This window comes from Condylura cristata, unplaced genomic scaffold, assembly GCF_000260355.1.
Source record: "Condylura cristata isolate star-nosed mole 26May11 unplaced genomic scaffold, ConCri1.0 scaffold00022, whole genome shotgun sequence".
Lineage (NCBI taxonomy): Eukaryota > Metazoa > Chordata > Mammalia > Eulipotyphla > Talpidae > Condylura > Condylura cristata.
Window position 1 is genome coordinate 17,887,191 of NW_004567123.1, and position 25,517 is coordinate 17,912,707.

General features: G+C 40.8%; 1 protein-coding gene across 1 annotated transcript in view; it reads right to left on the reverse strand.

Annotated features, from left to right (window-relative positions):
- CNBD2 (cyclic nucleotide binding domain containing 2) overlaps positions 1-23,660 on the reverse strand; it is a 37,410-nt gene extending 13,750 nt beyond the window's left edge. The window contains exons 1-8 of the mRNA XM_004687228.2: positions 23,610-23,660; positions 20,390-20,527; positions 17,968-18,021; positions 11,294-11,457; positions 9,672-9,828; positions 9,016-9,167; positions 7,375-7,513; positions 3,260-3,374 (exon numbers count right to left, since the gene is read on the reverse strand). Of these exons, the coding sequence (XP_004687285.1) occupies positions 3,260-3,374; positions 7,375-7,513; positions 9,016-9,167; positions 9,672-9,828; positions 11,294-11,457; positions 17,968-18,021; positions 20,390-20,527; positions 23,610-23,660 (970 nt within the window). The remainder of the gene's footprint in view (positions 1-3,259; positions 3,375-7,374; positions 7,514-9,015; positions 9,168-9,671; positions 9,829-11,293; positions 11,458-17,967; positions 18,022-20,389; positions 20,528-23,609) is intronic.
- Between the last annotated feature and the right edge of the window lie 1,857 nt (positions 23,661-25,517).

Sequence of the window (25,517 nt, forward strand, 5' to 3'; positions counted from 1 at the left end):
AGAATAAAAACCTGCACGGCCCTCCCTGGTGGCGCAATGGGTTAAAGCACAGCACAAAGAAGCTTAAGCCACTTCTGCATGAGTTCGATCCCCACCTGCCCTAGAGGAGATCCACATGGCAAGGCAGACCTTTCCTGACCCGCCCGCTGCTCCCCTCAGCAGTGTACTGCATCGATCTGCCTGTTTTGTGCCCCACTCTGTGTCTGGTGAATCCTCTCACCCTCTGCATCTCTGGCCTGTACCCCAGTTCTGTACAAATAAATAAATCTTAAAAAAAAAAAAAACCTGCACAAATTACAGGCATCACTGACTACAGAAAACTCAAAAAGGTCTTGCCTCATGAATGGGGATTTTTTTTTAATAATTTTTTTTAGATTTATTTATTTATGCATACAGAACTGGGGTACAAGCCATAGGTGCAGGGGTGGTAAGAGGCATCAGAAGAGAAAGAGCAGGAAGCCGAACAGGCAAATCAAAGAAGTACACTGCTGAGGGGTGCAGCAGGCGGGTCAAGAGAGGTCTGCTACGCCATGTGGGTCACCTCCATGGCCTGGGATCAAACTCGCACTGAAGCAGCTGCAGCCAGCCTGCAGTACTGCATCCCAACTTGTTGTGCCACCAGGGAAGGCCTGGGGAAAAAATTTTAACTCTAGTTTAAACACTGTTTTGATCCTCCCTAACAAAACTTTAAATGCTAGGTTTCAAGAGGTCAAAATACTTCCAAGTAACTTCACTGTATCCCAGAACAATCTTGTGGAAATTTAAATGTGAAGTGGACATCATGATTCGGTTTTTGTAGTCTGAAGGCACTGATCACAGGGACATTAAATCACGAAGTAGTAAAAGAAGCACCAAGGGGAATTTGGCTCCTCAGACGATGCTCAACATCACCAGGACAGAAACAAAGAAACCAGATTTGGACACCTTATATAGTGACCAAAGTCACCCCAAAATAAGTGGGATTCAAATCCAGCTCTGTTTAGCTCTAAGCTCTCCTTTTTCCATTCCTCTCTTCTGCCTTCCTGTGTGGGATGCTCAACTCCAATTTCGGGAGGGCTGTTCCATTAGTAAAACAATCCTTGTGGAGAAAAAGCCTAGATTAATGCACAGCTAATAATCTCAAAGGGGTCAGTATTCAGTACTAGGTAAAACATGAGATGCCTGGGTCATTGTGAATGTCTGTCAATGGTTTAGGTTCTTTTTTTAAAATATGTATTTATTTATTTTATTTACATCATTCTTCATTTTGTATATTTTTCATCTCGGTTGTATTCCTCATGGACGTCCCACCACCAATTCACCCATGTGCCATCACCATAGTCCTATGTGCTCTTCCCGCCCAAGTTTTGATCCTATTCCCCCCCCCTCCCCACCCCCATAGAATTTATAGTTTATAAATTCTGGTTTATAGTTGTTCATTATTTTTCATTTTTACTTTATTACAATTGCGGTTTTTTTTTTGTTTGTTTGTTTGTTTTTTCTCTGATCCCTTACGTTCCTGCTATGAGTGAAGAGTTTGGGTTCTTGACCCAAGTAGACCAGACCAAAAAGTCTCTGGGAGGTAGAAGAGAAAGAGAAAGGAAAAATGCCACAATAATTGTGATTAGAAAAAATGACTGTCCTCCAGGAGGAAAAATAATAATAATAATGAACAACTATATACCAGAGACATTTTACAGGGATGGAGTGGGGATTGGGATCAAAAATGAGGGAGAAGGGAGTGCACAGGACTATAGTGATGGCACACGGGTGAACTGGTGATGGGAAGTCCATGGGGATTACAACTGAGATGGGAAAAGGCACAAAATGATGTAAAAATAAACTATAATAATAATAATAAATGACTGTCCTGGAATGAGAAAGCCTGGTTGTCATGCTGGCCAGTTCAGAGACCAGATAGCTGATGCCTGTGTCCAACCACAGGAAATGAAGAGTGAAGAAGGTTTGGAGACATTTATGAAGAGAGTTGTACTTGGGTTAGAACCCCAACTCTGAAGTCCTCCACTGCTATTTATTATCCCTGTCCCTTAGTCAAGTGACTCACTCTCTGAACCTCAGTCTCCTCATCTGAAAATTGGAGATTCAATCATACCTGCTTGAAGAGCTGTTCTGAGGATTATGAATATAAACAGCCACAATCAACACAGCATAACCAGAATCCCATCAACAGTAACTATTATTCATACTTATTACTTGCTTTATGACTTTGAATAAGGCCCTGGAGAGGAGATTCACACATTTCACAGTCTGGGAGTGTCCCTAACGCTCACAGCTGCTCAGAGCTGTTTATCCATTTGCTCTCTGATAAGCTTCTGAATCTTTGCTAGATCCCAAGTGTGGCACTAGTCCCAAGAATACAAAACTCTTATAAAGAGTTTACATTCTAGGAAGGGAGGCAGATACTCAACCACCATTTCACATTCAATTATAGGCGTTCCCTGACTTCAACTTATGGTTTTTTGACTTTACTATGGTAGTGACACATATTCATAGAATCTGAGCTTTAAATTCTGGGCAAGTGCTGTGAATGTATGGGTACTCTCTTATCACAATGACAAAACAACAAATGCAACTCCCAGTCAGCTATGCCATCACGAGGGTAAACTGACACTTCAGATCGTTTTTAACTTTTACTACAGTTTCAATAAATTACACGAGCTATTAACCACTTTTTTATAAGAGAGGCTTGTGTTAGATGATTTTGTCCAACCACAGGCTATTATCAGTGTTCTGAATACACTTAAGATAGGTTAGGATAAGTAAGCTAGGTATATTCAATGCATTTTCAACCACAATAGCTTTATCAGAACATAACTCCAAGACCTTGGTTATGATTTCAATGGGGTTAAAGATCACAAAAGAGTTCCCACAGAAGGGACCTTCAATGGGATATTATGGGAAATGGAAGATCCAGCCTGAGAAAGTTCATCCTCTCTGAAGGAAGAAGAGATGTTTAGTCTATGATCTAAATAAGGAAGAGAAATGGACAAAACAAACAAAAAAAGACACAAGTTTGGGAGCAAGCCTGTGTGAAAGTCTGAGGCAAGAAGTAGATGACCACCAATGACTGAAGCAGCAAAGGCAGGCAAGTGCCTACCCTGGCAGGGTAGGACAGTTAAAAGAAGGACTTGTAGAAGAAGGGGTCAAACCAGACATCCTGCAGGACTTTCTACCTCTAGATTTCTAAGATTCTATGGGCTGGGGATGGGTAATAGAATGAGACCAGGCTCCTCTATTGTACCAGATGTGGATGGCTTACCAGTATGGTGGCTCTTCAGAGGGTTGTCATCTACCAGCTGCAGATGCTGCCAGATCCATTTGCAGTAGCAAGAGGAAGCTGACAGGTCTATCAGCCTCAGGACTTCACAGGTGCCCTAGAGACATCAAGGGACACAAAAAGAAGGCTTAAGGTCCCAAGAAGGCCAGGCTTTGAAGACACACTCTTGGAATTCTTCATTACCAATGTTTTTTACTTGTTTAATGCAAGTATGACTACATTACAGGTTCTTTTTTTCCTTTTTTTAAGTGAAAATATAGTCTATTCATCATAAATTCAAATAGCTGAAGAGGCATAAGAACTAAATATAATGGGAAAACAATCACCTTTGATGGTGTTCTTGGCACAATTAGTGAAACTAATTATCGACTGTAGAGCATATAATATTTCAATGCTAAATTTTCAGATTTTGATTATTATTCTGAGGTTAATGTCTGATCTTAGAAAATAATCATGTGTATAGGTGTAAATGAGTAAGATAAATGAAACAACTCAGAAATGATTCAAGCAGAATATATAAACACACACACATATATATAAAGAAGAAATGTATATATAAAGAAAAAATGTAACAATATTAACAACTGATGAATCTGGTTAAAGATATTCATGAGTTCTTTGTACTGTTTTTGAAAGTTTTCTATAAATTTCCATAAAATGAAACAAAAAAATTTCACAAGTAAGTTTAAAAAATTATTGAAACCCTCATAGCAGGAGTTAAAGGACCAGGAGGAAAAAAAAATAATAATGAGCAACTATATACCAGAGACATTTTATAGGGGTGGAATGGGAAATGGGTGGGGGAGGGAAGTGCACTAGACTATGGTGATGGCACACGGTGATTTGGTGATGGGAAGCCCATGGGGATTACAACTGACATGGAAAAGGTACAAAATGATGTAAAAATAAACTATTATATTATTTTTTTAAATTATGTTAATCCTAATGGCAGGAAATAACAAGTAGGTTTTATATGGAAATGAAATAATAAATAACATAAGAAGGAAGTTTTAGGTGATGTTATGTCAAACTTTTCTCTATAAACATAGAAGATGTATATATATAATTTTCCTTAAATGTTTTATGTAAAGCAGACTCAAACATTTTAAAAACTCAATGAACAAGGACATCTTGATTCTACATTATTGTCCTTTAGTGATTAGCCATTATTCTATGTGTGTCATGATTTACATAAAATTAAAAATAACAAATTTTGGTTGAGCAAGTCAGATACAAAAGCACAAATGCATTACTGTATGACTCTATTTACATAAAGTTCAAGAACAGGAAAATTTTTTGGTAACAGAATCAGAAGAAAGGCTACTTTCAAGGTGGAATTCTGTCTGACAAAAGGTACAAGGGAGCCTTGAGTGCTAGAAATGTCTTCTTTGGTTTGCATGATGCTTATAAGGTGCATATAAACAGGTTGTTTATAATCACAGCATAATCTAGAGCATCCTAATATAATCCCCATGTTTGACTATCTGTTTAAGACTAATTCCTAAAGATAGGATGTTTTAAATTTTGATATACATTGTCAAACTCCCCTTAGAAATATATTCTTGTATTACATTGACAACTGGTTTTCACAATACTTTTAATCTTTCTTAATCTGTAGTGAGAAAAATATGATATTTTTATTTTTATTTGATTTCCTTACAAAATCTAACTCTTCTTTTAGGAAACCTAAGACATGTTATAAATGTTCTGTCAGTTCAAGACAGATTACTGTTATATAGGAAGGGGGAGAATGGACCAAACATTTAATAATCCCTTATTAAATGCCAGGACTTGTGCTTGGAACTTTATTCAATATTCATTCAACAAATATTTGTCAACCAGAAACTGCAGGTACTAGAGAAACACATGTGAACAGTTTCCTCTTGAAAGGCCTGTGGTGAGTCTTTAATCACATGTCTATCTGTAGCACAAACAATGTCATATGTCTCCAAATGATAAACTATTCAAAGTGAGTTGATTAAGGGCAATAACTATGTTTGTGATGACTGCAGGAAATTAATTATATTCTCCAGCTTTCTTAGGTCCAGAGAATGCTTGGTCACCTGCTGGTGATTTTGCCTTCTAGTGGCAACATGCATAAACTACAAGAGTTGGGACAGCCCCTTCTTAGCAGATGAGGAAGATTTACAGTGAAATGATATTATGTACAAGTTATTCACCAAAGCACTTCAAAGTAGCAAATTCAGGCTAGCTAAGTATATATCAATAGGAAACTTCTCTAATTTAAGCATATTATGCAGCGAAATACTATAGAGGTGGTAATAATGACTGAGGTCTTTGCATATTGATGGGGAATGATCTACAGGAATATTCTTAAATGAAAAAGCAAAGTACAATAGAGTGTCTGTAGTATGCCACCACTGATACAGAGGGGGGGAAAACATACATTCATGCTTTTGTTTAATAGATGCAAAGACTATGTGCAGGACAGACACATAAGAGAGTAGTGACAGGAACTGTTCTTCGAGGCAGGAACACTGGGTGGCATGGGAAAGAGGTGAGAGGGAGACATCATACTCTTTTTTTTTTTTAAGATTGAATGAACTCTTTTTTTTTTAATTTTATAGTAGTTTATTTTTACACATTTTTGTGCATTTTTCTATCTCAGTTGTAATCCCCTTGGGTTTCCTATCACCAAATCACCCATGTGCCATCACCATAGTCCAGTGCATTTCCCTCCCCCTACTGTTTTTGATCCCATTCCCCACTCTACCCCCACAAACTGTCTCTGGTATATAGCTGTTCATCGTTATCACTATTTTCTCATCTGTTCCATTATATTCCTGTTTGAGAGAAACCATGTGATATTTTTCCTTTTCTTTCTGGCTTATCTCACTAAGCATGATCTTTTCCAGTTCTATCCATGTTGCTGCAAAAGACGTGTTTCTTTTTCTTGGTTGCTGAGTAATATTCCATTGTGTATATATACCACATCTTTTTAATCCAGTCATTCATTTTTGGGCATTTGGGCTGTTTCCATGGGGAGACATTACTCTTAAAGCCTTTGAATTTTGAATGTTACATGTCCAAAATTTTAAAAATAATGCTAATAAAACGTGTGTGGCCAGAAACAGAGTCATTAAAAAAAAAACTCGATGAGGATGAGGGGGGCAAGGGAGAGCAGAGTCAATAGCTGATAGAAAGGTCAACTCAAATCCCAAATCCCAGAAGGACTTTGGAGTCAAGGGATTCAACCTGAGTTGAATCCCACCTCTGCTCCTCAACTGGCCAAGCCCCTTAACTTTCCTGTGCCTTGGTTTCTACCTCTGTAAAATGATAATACTAATTTTTTTTTTTTTGGCTGCAATGAGGCTGAAATGAAATGGTACATGTGGAGCAAAGAACATGATAAACAATAACTTTACTATAAATGTGAGGTTTTTTTTTTTTCCATCATGATCAAGCAACAGAGAAGTTGACAAAGGCTATAAGACAATTTTCAGGTGACAAAATTTAGCAAATAAACATAACTGATCTCACAATTGGTCAGAAATAGTATATATTAAATAAGTCCTCAATAAGGTAGCAACGGCTACCTATTAAATTAGAAAATCTTCTGGAAGAATGACAGACTGGCAAAGGTGCAGTAGCACTAGAAAATGGTGCATTTCTGGAAACTAGAAAAAGTAGATTCCGCCTTTTTGAAAGCAATTTGTTCTAAGAGCCATAAATAATGAATACCAAGCAATTCCACTCTTGAAAAATCAACTCAGGTGAAAACAAACCGATGAGTTTTTTCTTTCTTTCCAGAATGTTTAATGAAGTGGTTACATTACTCTTACAATTTAGAGATTATAATTTTTAAAAGTTCTTTGGTATCATTAAGATTTAAGAACCAACTGCATAATTTAAATATGTACTTGTATATAAGGAAACACATATGATCTCAAGAGGGGGAGATCTACTAGCCCTCTTTCTAAAATAATAACTATTTACCTTAAAGTTCACAACAACCCTCTGAGAGAGGCAAGTCAAAGCATGTTGTTTGTCTTTTCTAAGTGGGGCATGCACGCTCAGAAAGGTGTTGCAAAACAGGGCTGCCCCCAGTTTTGCCACCCCCACCCCAGCCCTCTTACCTTGCAAATGAAGATGACGGAGGATGATTCTACAAAGTCTTTTGTGATCACCTGCCCATATGAGAACTTCTCTACCTTCCCCAGGCCCACAAGCTTCCAGAGCTTTTGGTCCGACCATGACTCAAACAGATCCAATCCCCTGCAGGAAAAGTCTGTCAGAATTCATTGCCTTCCATCAAAGAAGGTGCCCAGATCTCAGCAACTTCCAAAAAGAAAACATGTTCTCTTTCTCTTGAAATTTTTGAAGCAGATTGAAGCACACCCCCTCCTATTAACTAGCCGAGAGCCACTCTCTGACCATCACCTTTCCTCCTCTGCCCTATTCTCAAGGCCTGGCATGGCCTGCTTTTAGTATGGGTAGTTCATTCCAATCACTTAGCCCTGGGTCTGAGAAGTGGAGGACACCTGGACTCTCCTCCTTTGCCTGTTCATTCCCTGTGACCAAAGGTCCACCCCATACCCCTGACCTCATACACCCTTGGCTTGCCTTCACTCATATCCAAGAGGTCTAGCAATCATCTCAGACTTTCTCAGCTCCCTAAACTGTATACTCAGAACTCAGGTGACTTAGGCCAAAAGGGAAGCAGGGTCAGTGCCACCTTCAGAGAAGAGCTACAGACACAGGGAGGAAAATGGGACCACAGGAGTACCTACTATGTGTCTACCACTGGACCACACACATTCCATGATGGCCTCATTGATCCTAACAATGATTTGGGAGACGTGATCTGCATTTTACAAAGCAGGAACCTGAAGCTCAGAGAAGTGAAGTATTGTACTTGGGCTCAATAGCTCAGAAGCCCAAGAGCTGAGATTGAAACCCAGTCCTATCTTAACAATGTATGAAAAAATAAAATGTCTCCCTTCATGACTAGTTTCCTCCTTTTTCAGGCTCCATCCCTGAAATTCTCTCAACTCTAGTCCTCCAGACAACAGGGTCCATCACATCTCTAAAACCATGCAACCCTCAGCCTGTGTTTTCAGTTCCAGGGCAGACACTTCATTTGAATGTCACTCTTTTCTCTAACAGTGAGTTAACTAAAGATAATTAAAGAGCACCCGTATGTGCCTGCCAACATGGGGATGACAAGGGGAAAAAGGCAGTTCTGGCCTTGCCATACATCACTTATTGTCTGATGGGGAAAATGTAGTATAAGTGAAGTATTATGGAATCAAGGATTACATTTGGGTGAGCTTTTAAGGAAACACAACAGAAACATCAAGGGGGCACCCTCCTCTGAAATGAGGGAAGGTGGGCTTGGTTAGTAAGGTAGGCAGTGAAAACCAGGGATGTCTGAATCAGGCTTTCTAGTACATCAGCATCCTACACCTGGTTCCCTGATTTACACCCTGGGGAAGAGAAGAGAAATGGCATCATGGGTCTGCTTGAAAGACTCGATACGACAGCGGGTACAACTGGCTTAGTTCTCAGCTGGGTCCAGCCAGTGCTCAGTATATGCCAGCAGATCTTATTCTTATGATCCCACAAGGAAGAGATTTTGAGCTGACATCAGAAGGCATAGTATGAGTTTGCTAGACAGAGAAGTTGGGTGGGAGGTGGATATGGAAGAACATTCTAGGCAGAGAGAAAGAACAAGCATTTACTGTTTCCCACCTAATAAACACTGATGATGGAGTTACCTAAAAAAGTCAAACCGTTGCTGAGCATCCTTTTCAACTTCCTGGTCCATGTTATTAGCAAGGAAATCCTCTCTGTCAATGACCAAAAACTCTGTTTCTTCCATACAGACCACAGTGGCCCTTCTTACTGAATTACTCAGAAGGCCCTTTTCCTGTGGGATGGAAATAGGGGTGAAGGCAAATAAGAGGCCATCTCCAGTTTCCTGCTGGCAGATTGTACACCTCTTTCCTGCTCCCATCTCCCCCAGAAATCTTTCCTCCACAGGTGCTAGGTTCCCTGGCTTGCCCCACATTCTGCTGCCCTCCTCCCTACTCTGTCGGCCTATTCTGCGCCCGCTTGATGTGCAAGCTTGTGGAGAAGACAGCAACAAGGCCACCAGAAAAGAAGTTGGAATGACTTGGTGAGGTCATCGTTGTATCTCTAAGGAACTATATGGTAAATATATTTCTTAAACATTGCAAAGAGGTCACCATGGCTATCACCTGGCTCCCTTAGCATTCTGTAAGTATGCCCCATAGCATTCTGTAGGACCCACAACAGGGCAGGATCTTCCACCAAGTATAAGGTAAGATAGGGCCTGGCTAAGAGGGTTTAACAACAGTCTTGTCATAGCCCCCATCCCACACAAGGAAACTAGGCCTTTTTCCACACTTACCCCAAAACTGTTGCCCTTGTGTAGCAATGTCGGGTGAGGGTCCAAGAAGGCACTGCTGCCATCCTCATCCTCAGTCACTGCAACTGTGCCCAGGTAGATAAAATAAAAGCTGCTGCCCCTCTGCCCCTTCTTGACTACCACACGCCTGCGACCAAACCTAGGAAAAGACGAGTCAGTTGACTTGGCAGCTACGTGGAGCTGTATCCACACTTGGTAGAGATATTGACTAGTCGTGCTCTTTGCTCTGGATGGTGAAAGAATAGACTGGGACTAGAAGGGGCCTCAGAACAGCCCAGCCCTACTGAGCTTGACCTCTTCATTAACACTCACCCAGGTGCCTGCAACCATTAGACTGAAACATCCTGGGAACAGAGTGTGTCAGTTTGCTTAGGCCCATAGTAAATGCTCAATGAATTCAGTGAGTACATGAATGACAGATGCGGAAAACAGGAGTGTAGCGAAGTGATTAAGAGACCTGACTTTAAGTTCTACAAAAGTTGCAAAGCAGATTTTGCTGAAAGGGTATTAATATTTTTTTGTGTGGGGCAGAGGCAATACTGATTCATTACTGATGTGTTCACAGTTGAACTTCCTAGGAAGAAAAAAACATTTTAAATCAAATCAAACTTGCCATGTCATAATAAAAGACCTAAGTGAGATTTGGGGGATTAGGGATCCAGGCCAGTGTTCCTTCAAGTGTAGCCTCCTAGAGCTGGACCAAGAGAGACCCACTAGTTCAATCCACCTTTTTGAGGGTGGGGCCTAGGGACCTGAGGTGACTAACCTGAGGCAGCACTTGGCCTGAAACTCCTATAGCAGACGTCTATTGTTTTTGCTGCCAAGTATCTGGTCACCTTTTTCCAACCCACCCTGATTTTGCTTTGAGAAAACATCCTTTCTTGACTCTTAGACAATCAGCATGCCACTGACTCAGTGATGATCAAGTAAAGTCAATCTGGTTCTGAAAGAACTACTTCCACGGCTCTGACTTGAAGGACTGAGAAATGGTCGTCTCTTTCTCAATGGACTGAAACTGGAAAGATGAAAGTTTGGAGCTATGGCAACCATCTCATCACATGAGAGGAGAGTCTTGTTTAGAAGGAAGCTCTACAAATGAAGTGCCAAGAGACAGACAGACAGACACTGTGTCTTAGTTACAATGAAACCCTCAATCCTATTAAGCCTGAAGCTGAGAACCAACCCAGGATTTTTAGGTACATGAGCCACACATTCCCCTGGGCTGCATCTTCTTTCATTATCAATTGGAAAAATCCTGCCTAATATGCTAGTCCCAATCCTGGAAATAATCAACAACTAGCAGTTATCTTTAATAATCTCTCTGATTTTCATAAAAACCCTGTAAAATCCATACTATCAGTCTTATTTCACTGGCAAGGAAGCTGAATGACTTGTCTTGAATTCACATCAATATACTGGGGTAGACAGGGCATTAAATTCAAGCATCTAGCTCTGTGATTCCATGATAGCATTCAGCCTGCCATAGAATCTTTAAGACAGTAGGGACTGGGTCTTTCATTGGCATAGAATAAAGCAGAGAGTTCCCTCTGCTGGGAATGTTCTTGTTTACATCTCCACTTGTCCAAAAGCCACGCCCCACTGACCGTTCAAAGCGCATGACTTTAGCCAGGAGCATCTGCAGGGACTCTGAATAGTTTCGGAAGCTGTCCAGAACCTGCATGAGGTTGCAGAGGGACTGGATCTCCTGCTCTGTCCTCCAGGAAGGCTTCTTCAGTGCAATCTGAATTGCCCTTGGAGGCAAGTGACCCTGTGGAGAAAAGACCAGAATAATACCCACAAGACATAGTAGTCTTCCCCAAGGAACTGTGGGACAACTCCCCACATACTCATGCTTTTATGCTTTCTGGCATGAAATGAGGGCTTACTATGGGCCAGAAACTGGGATACACACCTTCTCACATCTTTACCCCACCCAAGAGGAATGAGGCACAATTTTCATTTCAACTTGATAAAGTCACTCAAACGGGATTATAACCTAGACCTGCTACCTGTCAAGACCTGTAAGCCCAACTACTGACCATACTGCCACTACCATTCATTGACCACCATCCCATTAGGCAATTTGGGGCTCCCTGGGCTCTGGGCTCCTCAGGACAGTATTCACTGTGAGAAGGTAGACCTCTCTTAAGTCAAACCTCAGTATGCCACAAGAGACTAATGAACAGAGAACCTACAGAGGCTATGAGCTAACCTTGGTAGAAAAGACTCACGCACCAGTGGCAGACCTACTTATTTACCCACCATGCCACTCTTGCCAGATGGGAGAGGATATTTGTGTACATCTCACATACACACTGGCTGTGTTTAGGATAAAAGCTTAGCTGCATACCACAGTCTTTGGGCTCTACACGATCTGACTTCTATCTTCCTAGACCCCAACCTCAACTTCTGTCTTCCCCCTTCATTCTCTAGTTTCTAGCGTCTACCTATCTCTTGCAGGTGTCAAGTTCACTTCTGTGTTTGCCTAGTCTTGGCCTGGAATGTTCCACTCTTGGATTTTCACATGGATATGGCTGCCTCTTCCTCCTCATTCTGCTCTCAGCCCCAGGGCTGCCACATCTTCAGAGTGCCTACTGCACCATCTGAGCTAAAAGAGCTAGTCCCTTCCCAGCACTCTGTAGACTGTGTCATTTTCTTTAAAGCATTTTATGTACATAGATGTCAGATTACAGATAATTGCTTTTTTTAAACTCACTTTTAAACTATGTTTTTAAGTGTATCCATTTTTTTTCAATGACTCACCATCAATACAACAAATGAGTCTATAATTAGAGGCCTCTTTAATGATAAGGGTTGGAAAGTTTTAGTACTAGTAGAGCTCTAATAAGGGTTATACTGAGGTTTAGCCACAATTCAAGTGTTTTTCTAAGGGGCAGGTTATGTATGTACACATGTATGTATTAGATTGAGATATAGCTCACATACCATAAGATTCACCACTTAAGGTAAACAAATCATTGACTTTTAGTGTATTTACATAATTATGCAATTTTCACCACAGCCAATTTTAGAACTCCAGAAAGAAAGGTGGTATCTAGTAATAGTTACTAAAGGGGTAGGTTTTTTTCTTATTCAATTAAGTTAACATGAGTTTACAACATTGTAGAGGTTCTAAGATTCATTTTTCTCATCACTCCCACCAACATATGTCATTACCATTGGCCACCAATCAGCTGGCTACTTCTACCCATTCCCTTCCCTGTCCTTCACCTCAGGTCACCACCATTCTTTTGGCAAAGTTTAAAGGTTTTTATTTTTTTGTTTTCTTTATAGCCAATAAATGAGTGCAATCATATAGTATTTATCTTTCTTTTTCTGACATTTCAAACATTTCACTTGACATTATCCCCTCAAGGTCCATCGATGTTGTCAAAAATGGTTAAGATTTCACTTTTTTATGACTTGAATAGTATTCCATTGTGTATATACCACATCTCCTTTATCCATAACTCTGTTGTTGGACACCTGCACTGTTTCCATATGTCAGCTATTGTGAATAATGCTGAAATGAACATAGATGCTTATGTCTTCTTGAGTTAGTGTTTTCATATTCTTTGGGTAAATACCCAGAAGGGAGACTACTAGATCATATGGTAGTCTATTTTTAATTTCTGGAGGAACCTCCATAACATTTTCCATAATGATTATACCAATTTACATTCCCACCAACAGTGCATGAGGTCTTCTTTTTCTCCACATCTTCACCAACATTTACTATCTCTTGACCATTTGATAAGTCATCTGAACTCATATGAAATGAAATCACAATGTGGCTTTTTTTTTTTTTTGCATTTCCCAATAAGTGATGTAGGACATCACTTCATATGTATTTGGGCCATCTGTGTATTTTCTTTGATGAAATGTCTATTTAGATCCTCTTTCCATTTTTAATCATTTTTTAATCTTTTCCCCAAAACACTATGCTGTCTTTCAGAACTAATTTTTAAATAATAAAAATATATGAAGGAAAAAAGTAGTCTGTGAAGAATGGGCTTCCTACACAGGACATAGTTGCATCATCTCAAGAGATTTTATTTTATTTATTTTTTATACATGTTCTACATCAAGTTCTATTTGGACTTTTTTGTTGTTTCTCTTAATTATAATTTCACTTTTATTTATTTAAGAGTATGGGCTGACATATTTGTTGAAGCCAGTAGCTAGTTACCACACTGAAATGGTTTTCACTCATCAGTTCTTTTTTTTTTTTAATTTGTTTTGTTTTACATTTTAAAAGGACAGGTTTATTAGGAAAGAAAAGAAGACAGTTGCACAGATACAACTGGACAGAAAGAGCTGCTGCTGCTGCTTTACAAAAGGAAAAAGGTTTGTAAAAAGAAACGCCTGTGTAGTCACAGGTGGGCAAGAGAGGTACCCAGTGATTATTTATGTCTACTATACCTATCTCTTTTGTTTCTCCTTATGGATCCCTATGATATGGATGTTATCTCTCTTTACATTGTCCAAGTGAGCTGACACTGTTTTTACTTAATTCATTTTACTCTACATTGTTCTACTCTTGTGTTCTCCATAAAAATTCTCTATTGCCTCTATTTGCCTGCTTTGAGGCCCTCAATTGTATTAAAATTGGTTACAGTATTTCTTAGCTTTGTTATTTCTACTTAGACCTGCTTCCTACTTTTCTTATTTACTCTGTTGTTTTATAGTCTTCATTGTATTTTTTTAGTTCCATCAGCATTGCCAGACCTCCTGACCTGAATTCGCCTTCTGTCATGCTCCACAATTATGAGTTGGGGCTCCACTCCAGAGATTTTTTGCTTTGGTATTTGTGATGTGTTCTGCTTTCAATTTTTTATGAGTTTTTAATAGGAAAAGGTTTTCAAGTCTTGTATTTGTTGGAGTAATTGGAGTACTGGTCGTAAAAGAGCCAGTGGGTATAGAAGAGGACTGGGACAGTGGGCACCAAAGGGTCTTCTCCAGTAGATTCAGGAATTTGAACTCTCTGTTGTGCTGGGGGTGCCAGAGTTGTGTGTCGGAGATCCACAATGATCATCTCTTCCAGACCAGCTCCTCAGTTATAGCTATAGCATTCTTTGTGGGGGTTGGCAGGGAGCTTAGATATCTCAACCTGGAGTGGGAACTCACAAGTATTTCATATATCTCAGCCTGGGCTTTAAGAAGTGGTCTTGGGCCTCCCTTGAAATCTAGGGGTTGAGTCTTGGCACTATCACCACTATGGCCTGAGTTCACCCCCAGCCAAGGAGCTAACCCACATATGGCCCAGCAGACCTCTCCTACCTCACCCACTGTTCTCTTTTGCTGTGCATTTCAGTAAATCTGCCTGTTCTGCTCCCCACTCTGTCTCTGGTAAATCCTCTCAAATCCTCTCACCCCTCCCCTCCCCCCCAGATCTCTGGCCTATACCCTAGTTCTATGCAAAGAAAATAAAAGTCTCTTCTACAGTTATATCAATTTGTTATATCCCAATTTAGGTTACTGCTGTTCCTTGCCAGCAGTCCTCTCTCTGTACCTACACCTCTGCAGCTTTCTAGCAATGTACCCTCTATCTTGGAAGCCTGTTCATGTATTCCCATATCTTAGGCAGTACCAGATTTCTAGGTGCCCCAAAGGCACCTAGATGTTCTTCCCTCTTGTGGGTTGTACTGCCCCATTATCACTCCAAGTAAAGTCCACTTAAAATTGTCCCTATTCTGGCCCTCCCTGGTGGCGCAGCGGGTTAAAGCACTACACTGAGAAGCTAAAGCCACTTCCGCATGAGTTCGATTCCCGCCTGCCCCGGAGGTGACCACATGGCGTGGCAGACCTCTCCTGACCCGCCCGCTGCTCCCCTCAGCAGTGTACTTCGTCGATCTGCCTGTTCTGCTCCCCACTCTGTCTCTGGTGAAGCCTCTCACCGCCCCGAGCCTCTGGCCTGTACCCCAGCTCTGTATGCATAAATAAATAAATCTTTAAAAAAAAAAAATTGTCCCTATTCCTTTCCTCCAGACTGATGCTTCTATTATGTACCACGGTCTTTGGTTTTTTCCTCAGGATTTTTTGGCTTTACATTTTATCAGGTTTCTTGTTAGCTTCTGTAGGAGGCAAACCCAGGATTTTCTCTCTGCCCCATCTTGCCAGATTCCCCTGTATGTTTTTGTTCTTGAATTGAACAAGTTGTTTATTTATTTTGGATATTAACTCATCTGATATATAATTTGCAAATGTCTTTTCCCATTCTGTAGGCTGACTTTTTATTTTAATGATAGTTTCTTTTGCTACACATAAGTGTTTTAGTTTGATGTAGTTCCATTTGTATATATTCTCTTTTGTTTCTCTTGCTATTGGAGACAAATCCACAAAGATATCACTAAGATCAGGATCAATAAGCTTCTTTTTTTTTCTTTTTCAAAGTCCTTTTTGCCTATGCTTTCTTCTATGTATTTTATGGTGTAAGGTCTTATATTAATCCATGTTGAGTGTATGTGTATAGTATAAGGTAATGGTCTGGCTCATTATTTAACATGTATCTGTCCAATTTTCCCAACACCATTTAAGAGACTTTCCTTTCTCCACTGATGCTCTTAGCTCCTCTCTCATTAGTTGCCCATATGTGTATGGTTTTATTTCTGGAATCTCTATTCTATTGATTCCATGCAATGCTGTGATTGCTTTGTAATATAGTTTGAAGTCAGGGAACATAATACCTCCATTTTCATTCTTTTTTTATTTTCAGGACTATTTTGGTTATTTGAGGTGTTTGTGGTTCCATACGAATTTTAGAATTTTTTTTGGTTCTATTTCTGTGAAGAATGCCATTGGGATATCCAGAGGGATTGCACTAAATCTGAATATTGCTGTAAGTAGAATGGCCATTTTGGCAATATTTCTTTTTCCAATCATAAGCACAGAATATCTTTCTATTTTGTCTTCTTCAGTTTCTTAACAATGTTTTGTAGTATTCAGTGTATACTTCCCTTCACTTCCTTGGTTAAATCTACTCCTAGGTACTTTATACTTTCTGCTGTGATTGTGAATGGTACTGTTTATATCATTTCTCTTTCTGATTTTTCATATAAAAAAGGTAACAGATTTTTATGTACTGATTTTGTAGCCTGCAACTTCCATTTATTGTTTCTGATAGTTTTTTTGTGGATTCTTTAGGATTTTTGCATATAATATCATAATATTGTTTGCATATAGTGACAGTTTTATTTGTTTCCAATCTGAACACCTTTCATTTCTTTTTCTTTCTTTTTTTTTTTTTTTTTGCTTTAGAGGGCATGTTTTTAAACTGGGTCTCTACAGAGGCTCCATCCCTATATTGGAGCCTGAGACAAAGTTCAAGAAGCTGATAGACCTTGTCTCTATGATGAATTTCTCTTTCATGCCTTCTGCTTTTCCTCTACTGGCACACACAGAATTATCTTCCTCTACTGAGTTCTGTGGCTCTCTGAAAGGCCCAAGTTTCTCTGGCTTAAATCTTAGGTTACTTCAGAGCCCAATTCAGCTACTGGCTGGTCTGGAAAACTGAAACCCAAAATCTGAGTGATTTAGTTGTGCTTCTAAATGATGGGGCATGAGAAATTATATTATGCCTAGGAAAGGCAAGCAAAGGAAGCCATATCTTGGTTGCAGGGGATGAAGGAAAGGGTCAGGGTGAGGTGCCATGAGGTGGTTTTGATACCAGTCATTAAGTTCTGTTCTCACTTTCTGTGAGATATAAAACAACATAGCAAGTCAGGGCTACATTGGTGAGAACTTCAGATCTTCCCTATAAATAGTTAGGCTCCTTTAAAATTTAAATATAATTTTAAGTTTTAATTTAACATCCAGAGAAAGAAGTTATGACTTATGATTCTTCAAATTCATTGTACAGGTCACACAGTCCAAAGTCTTACCCAGACTTAAGAGAACTGACATCCATGTGGGATTAGGTAGGCCCAATATCTCTGGAAAAGTTTGGGGTAGGGTCAGAATTCAAACACAGGTGAGGGCTTTTCCTGATATCCTGATTATTTCCAATCTCTGGCCTCTCACATCCTCTAATTTGCCTACCATTTTACCATGAGTCCAAGTGTAGGAGTTGTCCCCCATTGGCACTGGTTCTGCTCAGCAAAAAAGCAATGATAGGTTCAGGGGCTCATGGTTTTAAACATCAAACTGGGAGGAATCACTGAGGTCAGGTTGGTGGCAGAACCCATGCTGAGCCCAGTCATTCTAACGTCCAGCCCAGTGCTTCTTCTAAGTCAAGATTAAGGAAGAAAATTCCCAATAGCAAGGTCAGAGTTATGCCTACCTCCTCTGCAACAAATTCCATAGTATCAAATGTGATTCGACCCTGCTTCCTTTCCTAAAAAAAAAAAAGGAGGGGGTGGAGAGAAAAGAGAATAAGCAAGATTGCTCTTACAGTTGTGCATCTGATAGGGCCCTCCCTGGTGGGGCAACAGATTTGAACACAGCACTGCAAGCTAGCTGCAGCTGCTTCAGTGTGAATTTGATCCCGCCTGCCCCACCCCTGGGGTGATCCACATGGCACAGAAGACCTCTCCTGTCTTGCTTGCTGCTCTCCTCAACAGTGTACTTTGACAATCTACCTATCCTTCTCCCCACTCTGTCTCTGGTGAAGCCTCTCACTGCCCCTACACCTCTGGCCTGTACACCAGTTCTGTATGCATAAATAAATAAGTCTTTAAAAAAAAGAGTAGAGAAAGGGGCAAAGACAGAGTCAGCAGACATGTAAGGGGAATGGGGGCAGGAAAGGGACAGAGAAGGCTAACCACCATCCTGGCCAAGGCTCACATTCTCTTCTCTAAAACCACCTCACATCCTCGGCCAGAGACCACTCAAATCTGTCTTCTGCTTCATTTTATAGCTTGTGTGTGCTCATTTGATGCTTCTCAGGGAGACCAATGAAGAAAAGGGAGGGTGCTCAGAAAGATCCATATTCTGCTGAAAGCCAGTCAATGGTCTCTCCAACGTATGGTCTCTCTGCCCCACAACCCCAGCTCTCTGCCCAACTGCCATACGGCTCTCATAGACTGCCCTTGAAGGCTTCTACTCTGCTTAAAACTACCCTGAGCAATGTCACTAGGTTTAGCCTCATGCTCTTCCCTGATGATAAATCTGACTCTAATCTTCATTTTCCAACTGCCCAGGTGCCATTCCATCTTCTGGCAATCAAAGACTCGTGGTCTTCAGGGCTCATCACTTCATTATTACATGACATCTTGAGACATAATGTTTTCCTCAAAACTAAACTAAGTTTTAGAGTATACTTCTTCATCCCTTCCCAGCTCATGATCCAACTACAGGGCAGAATCTGGCTGTGGACTTGTTTTGTTTGACCAGTATAATGTCTTTAAAATATATTAATTGGGGGCCCTCCCTGGTGGCGCAGAGGGTTAAAGCACTGCACTAAGAAGTTTAAGCCATTTCTGCATGAGTTCGATCCCCGCCTGCCCCAGAGGAGATCCATATGGCCTGGCAGACCTCTCCTGACCCGCTTGCTGCTCCCCTCAGCAGTGTACTTTGTCGATCTGCCTGTTCTGAGCCCCACCCTGCCTCTGGTGAATCCTCTCACCCTTCGCATCTCTGGCCTGTACCCCAGCTCTATATGAATAAATAAATAAATCTTTAAAAAAATATAAATTGGAAAATCTTTAAATGGAACAGGTCCTTCCTCTCCAGTAAATCCACAGGCACCCACTCCCTGCTACAGCTTAAATTCAGCCTACTATACATTAGAAACGAATCTAAGACCACTTACTTTCCCCCCATCATCAGCCATACCCCTTCTCTCCTTGGCTATTCTTCAGAAATCATTTCAGGAATTTTCTTGGAGTGAATCACTGGATACGCAGGTGAAGGGAGGTAGAAGTTGGACCTAATCACCCTTGACACAATTGGAAAATGGGCAGGGTTTGTCTAAGCATTGGCTGAAACTTTGGAGCCCTGGATAGTTGTGAATTCACCACTGGAAAGCCAGAACAAATTAGCAGAATGGTGATTAGCTTTTCTGAGCCAAAAACGGTTTCATGACCTACCACTGGGAAAAATCATTTGGAATTGGGATCTTCTAGAAAATCTAGAAAGCAGAGTCACCATAATAAATAGGTGCAAATGTTCCTTTCTTGTTTAAGTGGGGGGGGGGCAGTTAAGAAAGTAGAGGAGATGAAGAGTTAGCGTGCTTCCAGAAAACCTCAGTTTTACTGTGATTCCTGTATTGCTCTGGCTCTTTGTTGGGATGGAGATGGTTTCTTCCCACCCTCAGTGTTTCTTTCCATGTGGAAGGAGTTGTGCCAGCAGAAGAGAACTATCCCCTCTCCTTCCACACTGACAAAGAGTGATAAGCTCTCTGCTGAATCTGGAAATAGAAACTGGCATAATTGTACCCTTCTCCTTTCAACTGAACTCGGATTTTGCTCTGTCCTTCTCTGCTGTGAGTTTTAGGCAACAGGTCCAGTTACCATAGTGGAGATTGCGTTGGTCTATCACTGTCTAACTCTGGGGTTCAGTATTAGGTAACCCTCTTGCTTAATGATACAATATAAGTGATATTCTCCAATATGGTTCATCATTACTGAAAGTGACAGTTGGTCTCCCATCTGCTTTGCCCTTCATCTTCTCTCTCAGTTCGTTCAGAGCTTGGGCTCAGAAGTTGGGTGCTATTTATTGAAACCTTTTAAGTCCTCATCATCCTTTTAAGTCTAGCTGCTTACATCCCAGATGGAGAAGAGAGGGTGCTTCCGGTGAACAGTCTCAATGATCTGATATTCACGAAATCCCCTGAGGCCTTGGCGGAACATTTTACATACTCGGATCATCACAATGATATCCAGGGTGAGCTGGTATAACCCCTGTGGAAACAAAACATGATCAGTGGAAACCATCTGTTTTCAACAGTCAATAGCAAGTTGGATAGCAAACAAGCTGAACAAGGTGAAATGTAGTAGGATTAGAGGCAGCAGTATGCTGGAGCCATGGTGACAGGTTCAGGGAGTTTTCAGGTCTTTTGAAATCATGTTGGTAACTTGAAATTGGCCACCATGGAAGTATTTATGCCATAGAAATGGGCAACTACTATAAATGGGGCCACCCCTACCCCTCACCAGGAGGCAGCTGTTAAAACAGACACCAGTATATGATGAGCTAAGTGTGCTGCCCTTCTTCTCAATACAAAGAAGAAAGAACACAGTATTAAGTGGCAAAGAGTGAAGCAAAGGCCTGAATTTTAGAATCAGCTAGATCTGAGGAATGGTCAGAGACACACAACATTGCTAGCCTTGAAGACAGATGAAGGGGCAATGAGTTAAAGAATGCAGGGATTCTCATGAAATTAGAAAAAGCAATAAAATATTCTCCACTAGACCCTTAAGAAAAGAAAGTGGCCCTGTTGACACCTTGATTTTTTTTTTTTTGAAGATTTTATTTATTTATTCGTACAGAACTGGGGTACAGGCCAGAAATGCGGAGAGTGAGAGGATTCACCAGAGACAGAGTGGGGCTCAGAACAGGCAGATCGATGAAGTACACTGCTGAGGGGAGCAGCAAGCAGGTCAGGAGAGGTCTGCCCCGCCATGTAGAACTCCTCCAGGGCTGGCGGGGGATCGAACTCATGCGGAAACGGCTTAAACTTCTTTGTGCTGTGCTTTAACCCGCTGCGCCACCAGGGAGGGCCCGACACCTTCATTTTTAATCCCAGGGAGACCCATGCCAGATTTCTAGCCTAAGAACTACAGGGTAATGAATTTATATTGACTCACTAGTACTATATTATGGTATGTTATTATGTAATAGCAGCAACAGAAAATGTGCCACCTAATCTAAGATGAATTATCCTTTCTTTTCCCTGGGAATTTGAAGTTAGAACTGAGAACAATTTGAGATGGAGAATACCCAATATAAATTTGAAAGGATTGTCCAAACTCTACTTGACAAGTAAATACAGGAGGTAGGAAAGCAAGTTCAGCATCAAAGAGACAAGTAAGAATGAAAGAATACGCTAGCAAAACCTGCTTTTTCTTTAAAAAAAAAATCTCAAAAGGTAAAAAAACAAACAAAAAAACAAGGTGTGGAGCTATTCTAGATTAATTCATGAGCCATACAAACATCATGAGACACACAGACAAATGCTAACGATAACCTTGGTTAGGTCATCAAGATATCAAATGAATCATGTGATTCATCATGACAAGCTGTAAAAGGCATTTTAGGGACAAAAAAGGAAATGATATATGACCTGATATTAGATAGAATTAAGGAATTAGTTAATTTTTTTATTTGTAGGATTTTCTTAGTTAAGAAAATTAATTTTCTTAGTATTATAGTGTGCCAGTGTGGTGGCAGTGTGCAGTCTGGCTGTCTCTTCCTGCAATATGATGATTTTTCCGAACATCTATACATATAGTGCATATAATTCCTTGATGGTAAACAATATCCTCAACTTTTCAAGTGTTGCCAAATTGTGCACCAGGAGCTACTTGTAATAGTGAAAGGCTGAAAACTACTTAGGTGTCCATCAATTGGGGAATGTCAACACATCCCCTATAGTCACAGGATTGCAGCATAGGAGATGTATGTGCAGTGTGAGAAAAGTGCACACATAATTTAGAGTGAAAAAATGCTGAAATACGATGTTATTTATGGTACACATTTTTAAAATGTGTCATATGCTACAGTTTCTCATACAGACAAGTATGTGTAATTAAAAATTTAAATATAGGGCCCTCCCTGGTGGCGCAGCGGGTTAAAGCACTGCACTAAGAAACTAAAGCCACTTCTGCATGAGTTCGATCCCTGCCTGCCCCGGAGGTGACCAGATGGGGAGGCAGACCTCTCCTGACCCGCCCGCTGCTCCCCTCAGCAGTGTACTTCATCGATCTGCCTGTTCTGCTCCCTGCTCTGTCTCTGGTGAATCCTCTCACCGCCCCTGCACCTCTGGCCTGTACCCCAGTTCTGTATGTATAAATAAATAAATCTTTAAAAAAAAATTTAAATACATCAACCTCAGGAAAGCGGTAAAACTGGAAAAATGGGAGAAGACTATTAATAAACTGAAGACTTACAGAATAAACCTTGCTATTGTTAGGTGCTATTCTAAATTCTTTATATGTATGAACATATTTAATTCTCAACAATAAATCTAAGCAGGACCAAGAATCTGCTGAGAACCCAGAAGTGCACACTTCCAGCCTCACCTTTAAGATCAGCTGCGGGGCCCTCCCTGGTGGTACAGTGGGTTGGGACACAGCACTGCAGGCTGGCTGCAGCTGCCTCAGTACAAGTTCAGTCCCTGCCCTGGAGGTGATCTACATGGCGTGGCAGACCTCTCCTAGCCCACCTGCTGCTCCCCTCAGCAGTGTACTTCATCGATCTGCCTGTTCTGCTCCTCATTCTGTCTCTGGTGAGGCCTCTCACTGCCCCGGCACCTCTGGCTTGTACCCCAGTTCTGTATGCATAAATAAGTAGATCTTTAAAAGTTGTATAATTATATAGTTGTATAATTTCTCTAGAAATGATTAGCATCACCCTTCATAGAGAAGAAAAAAGGCACAGCAAATGAAGTTAGTTGCCTAATACTGAAATTAGTCACATGACTAGTAGTAGATAGGGAACCTGTCCCTTTCTCCTGAGGCCAGGCCTTGTTTCTATATCTTATAATAACAGAAATGGCTTGTATACAGAGTAGCACTTGGGATTTCATGGGTAGCCTGTGATTTGCCAGGTGTAGAAGAGCTAGGAGGCTACAGGGCACAGGTAGAGTTCAATCTTTCTGAAGCCTAATCCGGAACTCTGTTTTTTGTGTGCTGCGATGTAACTCCAAAAGGTACAGGATGGCCACGATCATCTGTGGCCACCTCCTTCACCTGCCTCTCTCTTTTTCAAAATATTTGTGCAGTCTTCCACTCTTCCCACCCAGGACCTTTGGGAATGCCTCACCATTTCTTTCTTCAGGACCTGCCAGGAGTAAGAGACCATAGCTTTCCTCATGGTTCCTGAGTTGTCAAGTGGGGCAACTAGTCCCTTTTCTTGTTGAGGATCTTTCCCGAAGAATTCAGTTATACTAAAAACAAATAGTTTCCTTCAGTGGCAAAGTAAGAGCTCCTCCTACCCTACCAACAACTGTGGAAAGAAAATACTGTTCTCAGAATCTTCTATGTCACAATGAAGGATTCTATAAAGAACAGAGGGTAGTGGGGAGGATCCAGCATCTGGGAATTTAATATATATAAGCATTATTTTAGTTAATCTTCACAACTTCCACAAGAGCAGGGACCTCAAACCCACTCCATATAGAAAACTGAGACTCATAGTAGCTAAATGAGGGCAAGAGTCATGGAGTATTTTAAAGAGAGCAGGAGGCTTCTGAGCTAGGAACAGGGACATTCAATACCTTGGCCATGGGACAGCTCTGAGGCTTTGAACTTGGAGATCCTGGCATGCAGATTTATGGCATTGTTCTGTAAATCTTGTTAACTTTAAGATCACTGTATAATTTTCCTTTGAATTGGATCCATACTAGTAGAAGTTTGGAGAGCTCTGAACTAGCCCAAGATGAGTCAACAAGCATGAAATTATTATTTTCCTTCAAAACCACTAGACTAGACTAGACTTCAATTTACCTGAAGATATATAAATTAAGTTGTCTGTAAGAAAGCAGGCTGGAGGCTCAGAATCAGACATTAAAATCAATTCTAGAAGCACTCAGCAAATCAAAGATATTAACCAAGTGGGATACTCGATATTGAGATTGGTCATTAGAACTCATTGACAGTGGGAACAAGGGATGATGGTGACAGCTCACAGGTAACATGCTGGTGGGAAATTTACAGGGCCTACAGCTAAGGGGAGAAATCAAAAACAAGCAATGATATAAGAAAATTTAAAAGTTTAATTAAAGTAAAAAGAACTCAATGATTCTGGGATCTTCTGAAAGTCAAGAATTCAGGGTTTAAATAAGGACTTTTTTCCTACTAGGTTAAAGATGTTAGATGATAATTTCAATTTGCTTTTGTAATGATTCTTTAATTAAAAAGAAAAGTGACTTACCTGGTTTGATATTCCTATCCAGCTAGGTCTATCTGCTTACCCTCCCCCCACTGTCAGGGAAGGGGACTGAATGCAGGGAAAACAGTTGAGCAGCTGAGAACAACTTGGGCTCTAAATTACTGAATATAAAGGTTACTTTTTATAGAGTAGACACTATTTACAGAAGTGAGGACAGAGAGAACTGGTTCACACACACCACCCCTCCTTCATTACCCCTCCAACTAGAGAAAAAATGCAAAGAACTCAAGAAGAGATGTGAGAAATTTAAATTTCTGAAAAATAATACAGAGTTTTGGCCTTTTCTACCACAGTCCTAGTCCTGAGGAAAGAAATACAAGAAGATCCCCTACAAAAGTTTTGGGGGTCTCTGAAAAAGTACGGGGGAAGACCAGGAGGCTGTGAACATGGGAACATGAGTGTCCCCTCAGTCTTCTTGAGTTACGTAAGTAACATGGAGAGGACCCAGACTTATTAAGCAGGTTTGGAGGTTGACAGTAAAAAGGATCAAGAATGTGGGGTCTCCCAGGTAGCACAACAGGTTAAAGCACTGCGTTATGAATCTCTCCAAAGCCACTACAGCACGAGTTCGATCCCCTATCAGGGAGCTGAGCCACATGGCATGGCAGACCTCACCTGACCCACCCGCTGCTCTCCTCAGCAGTGTATTTCAGTATATCTGCCTGTTCTTCTCCCTATTCTGTCTCTGGTGAATCTTTTCACCCACCACACCCTGGCTTGTACCCCAGTTCTGTAAGCATAAATAAATAAATCTTTTTAAAAAAAAAAAGGATCAATGTG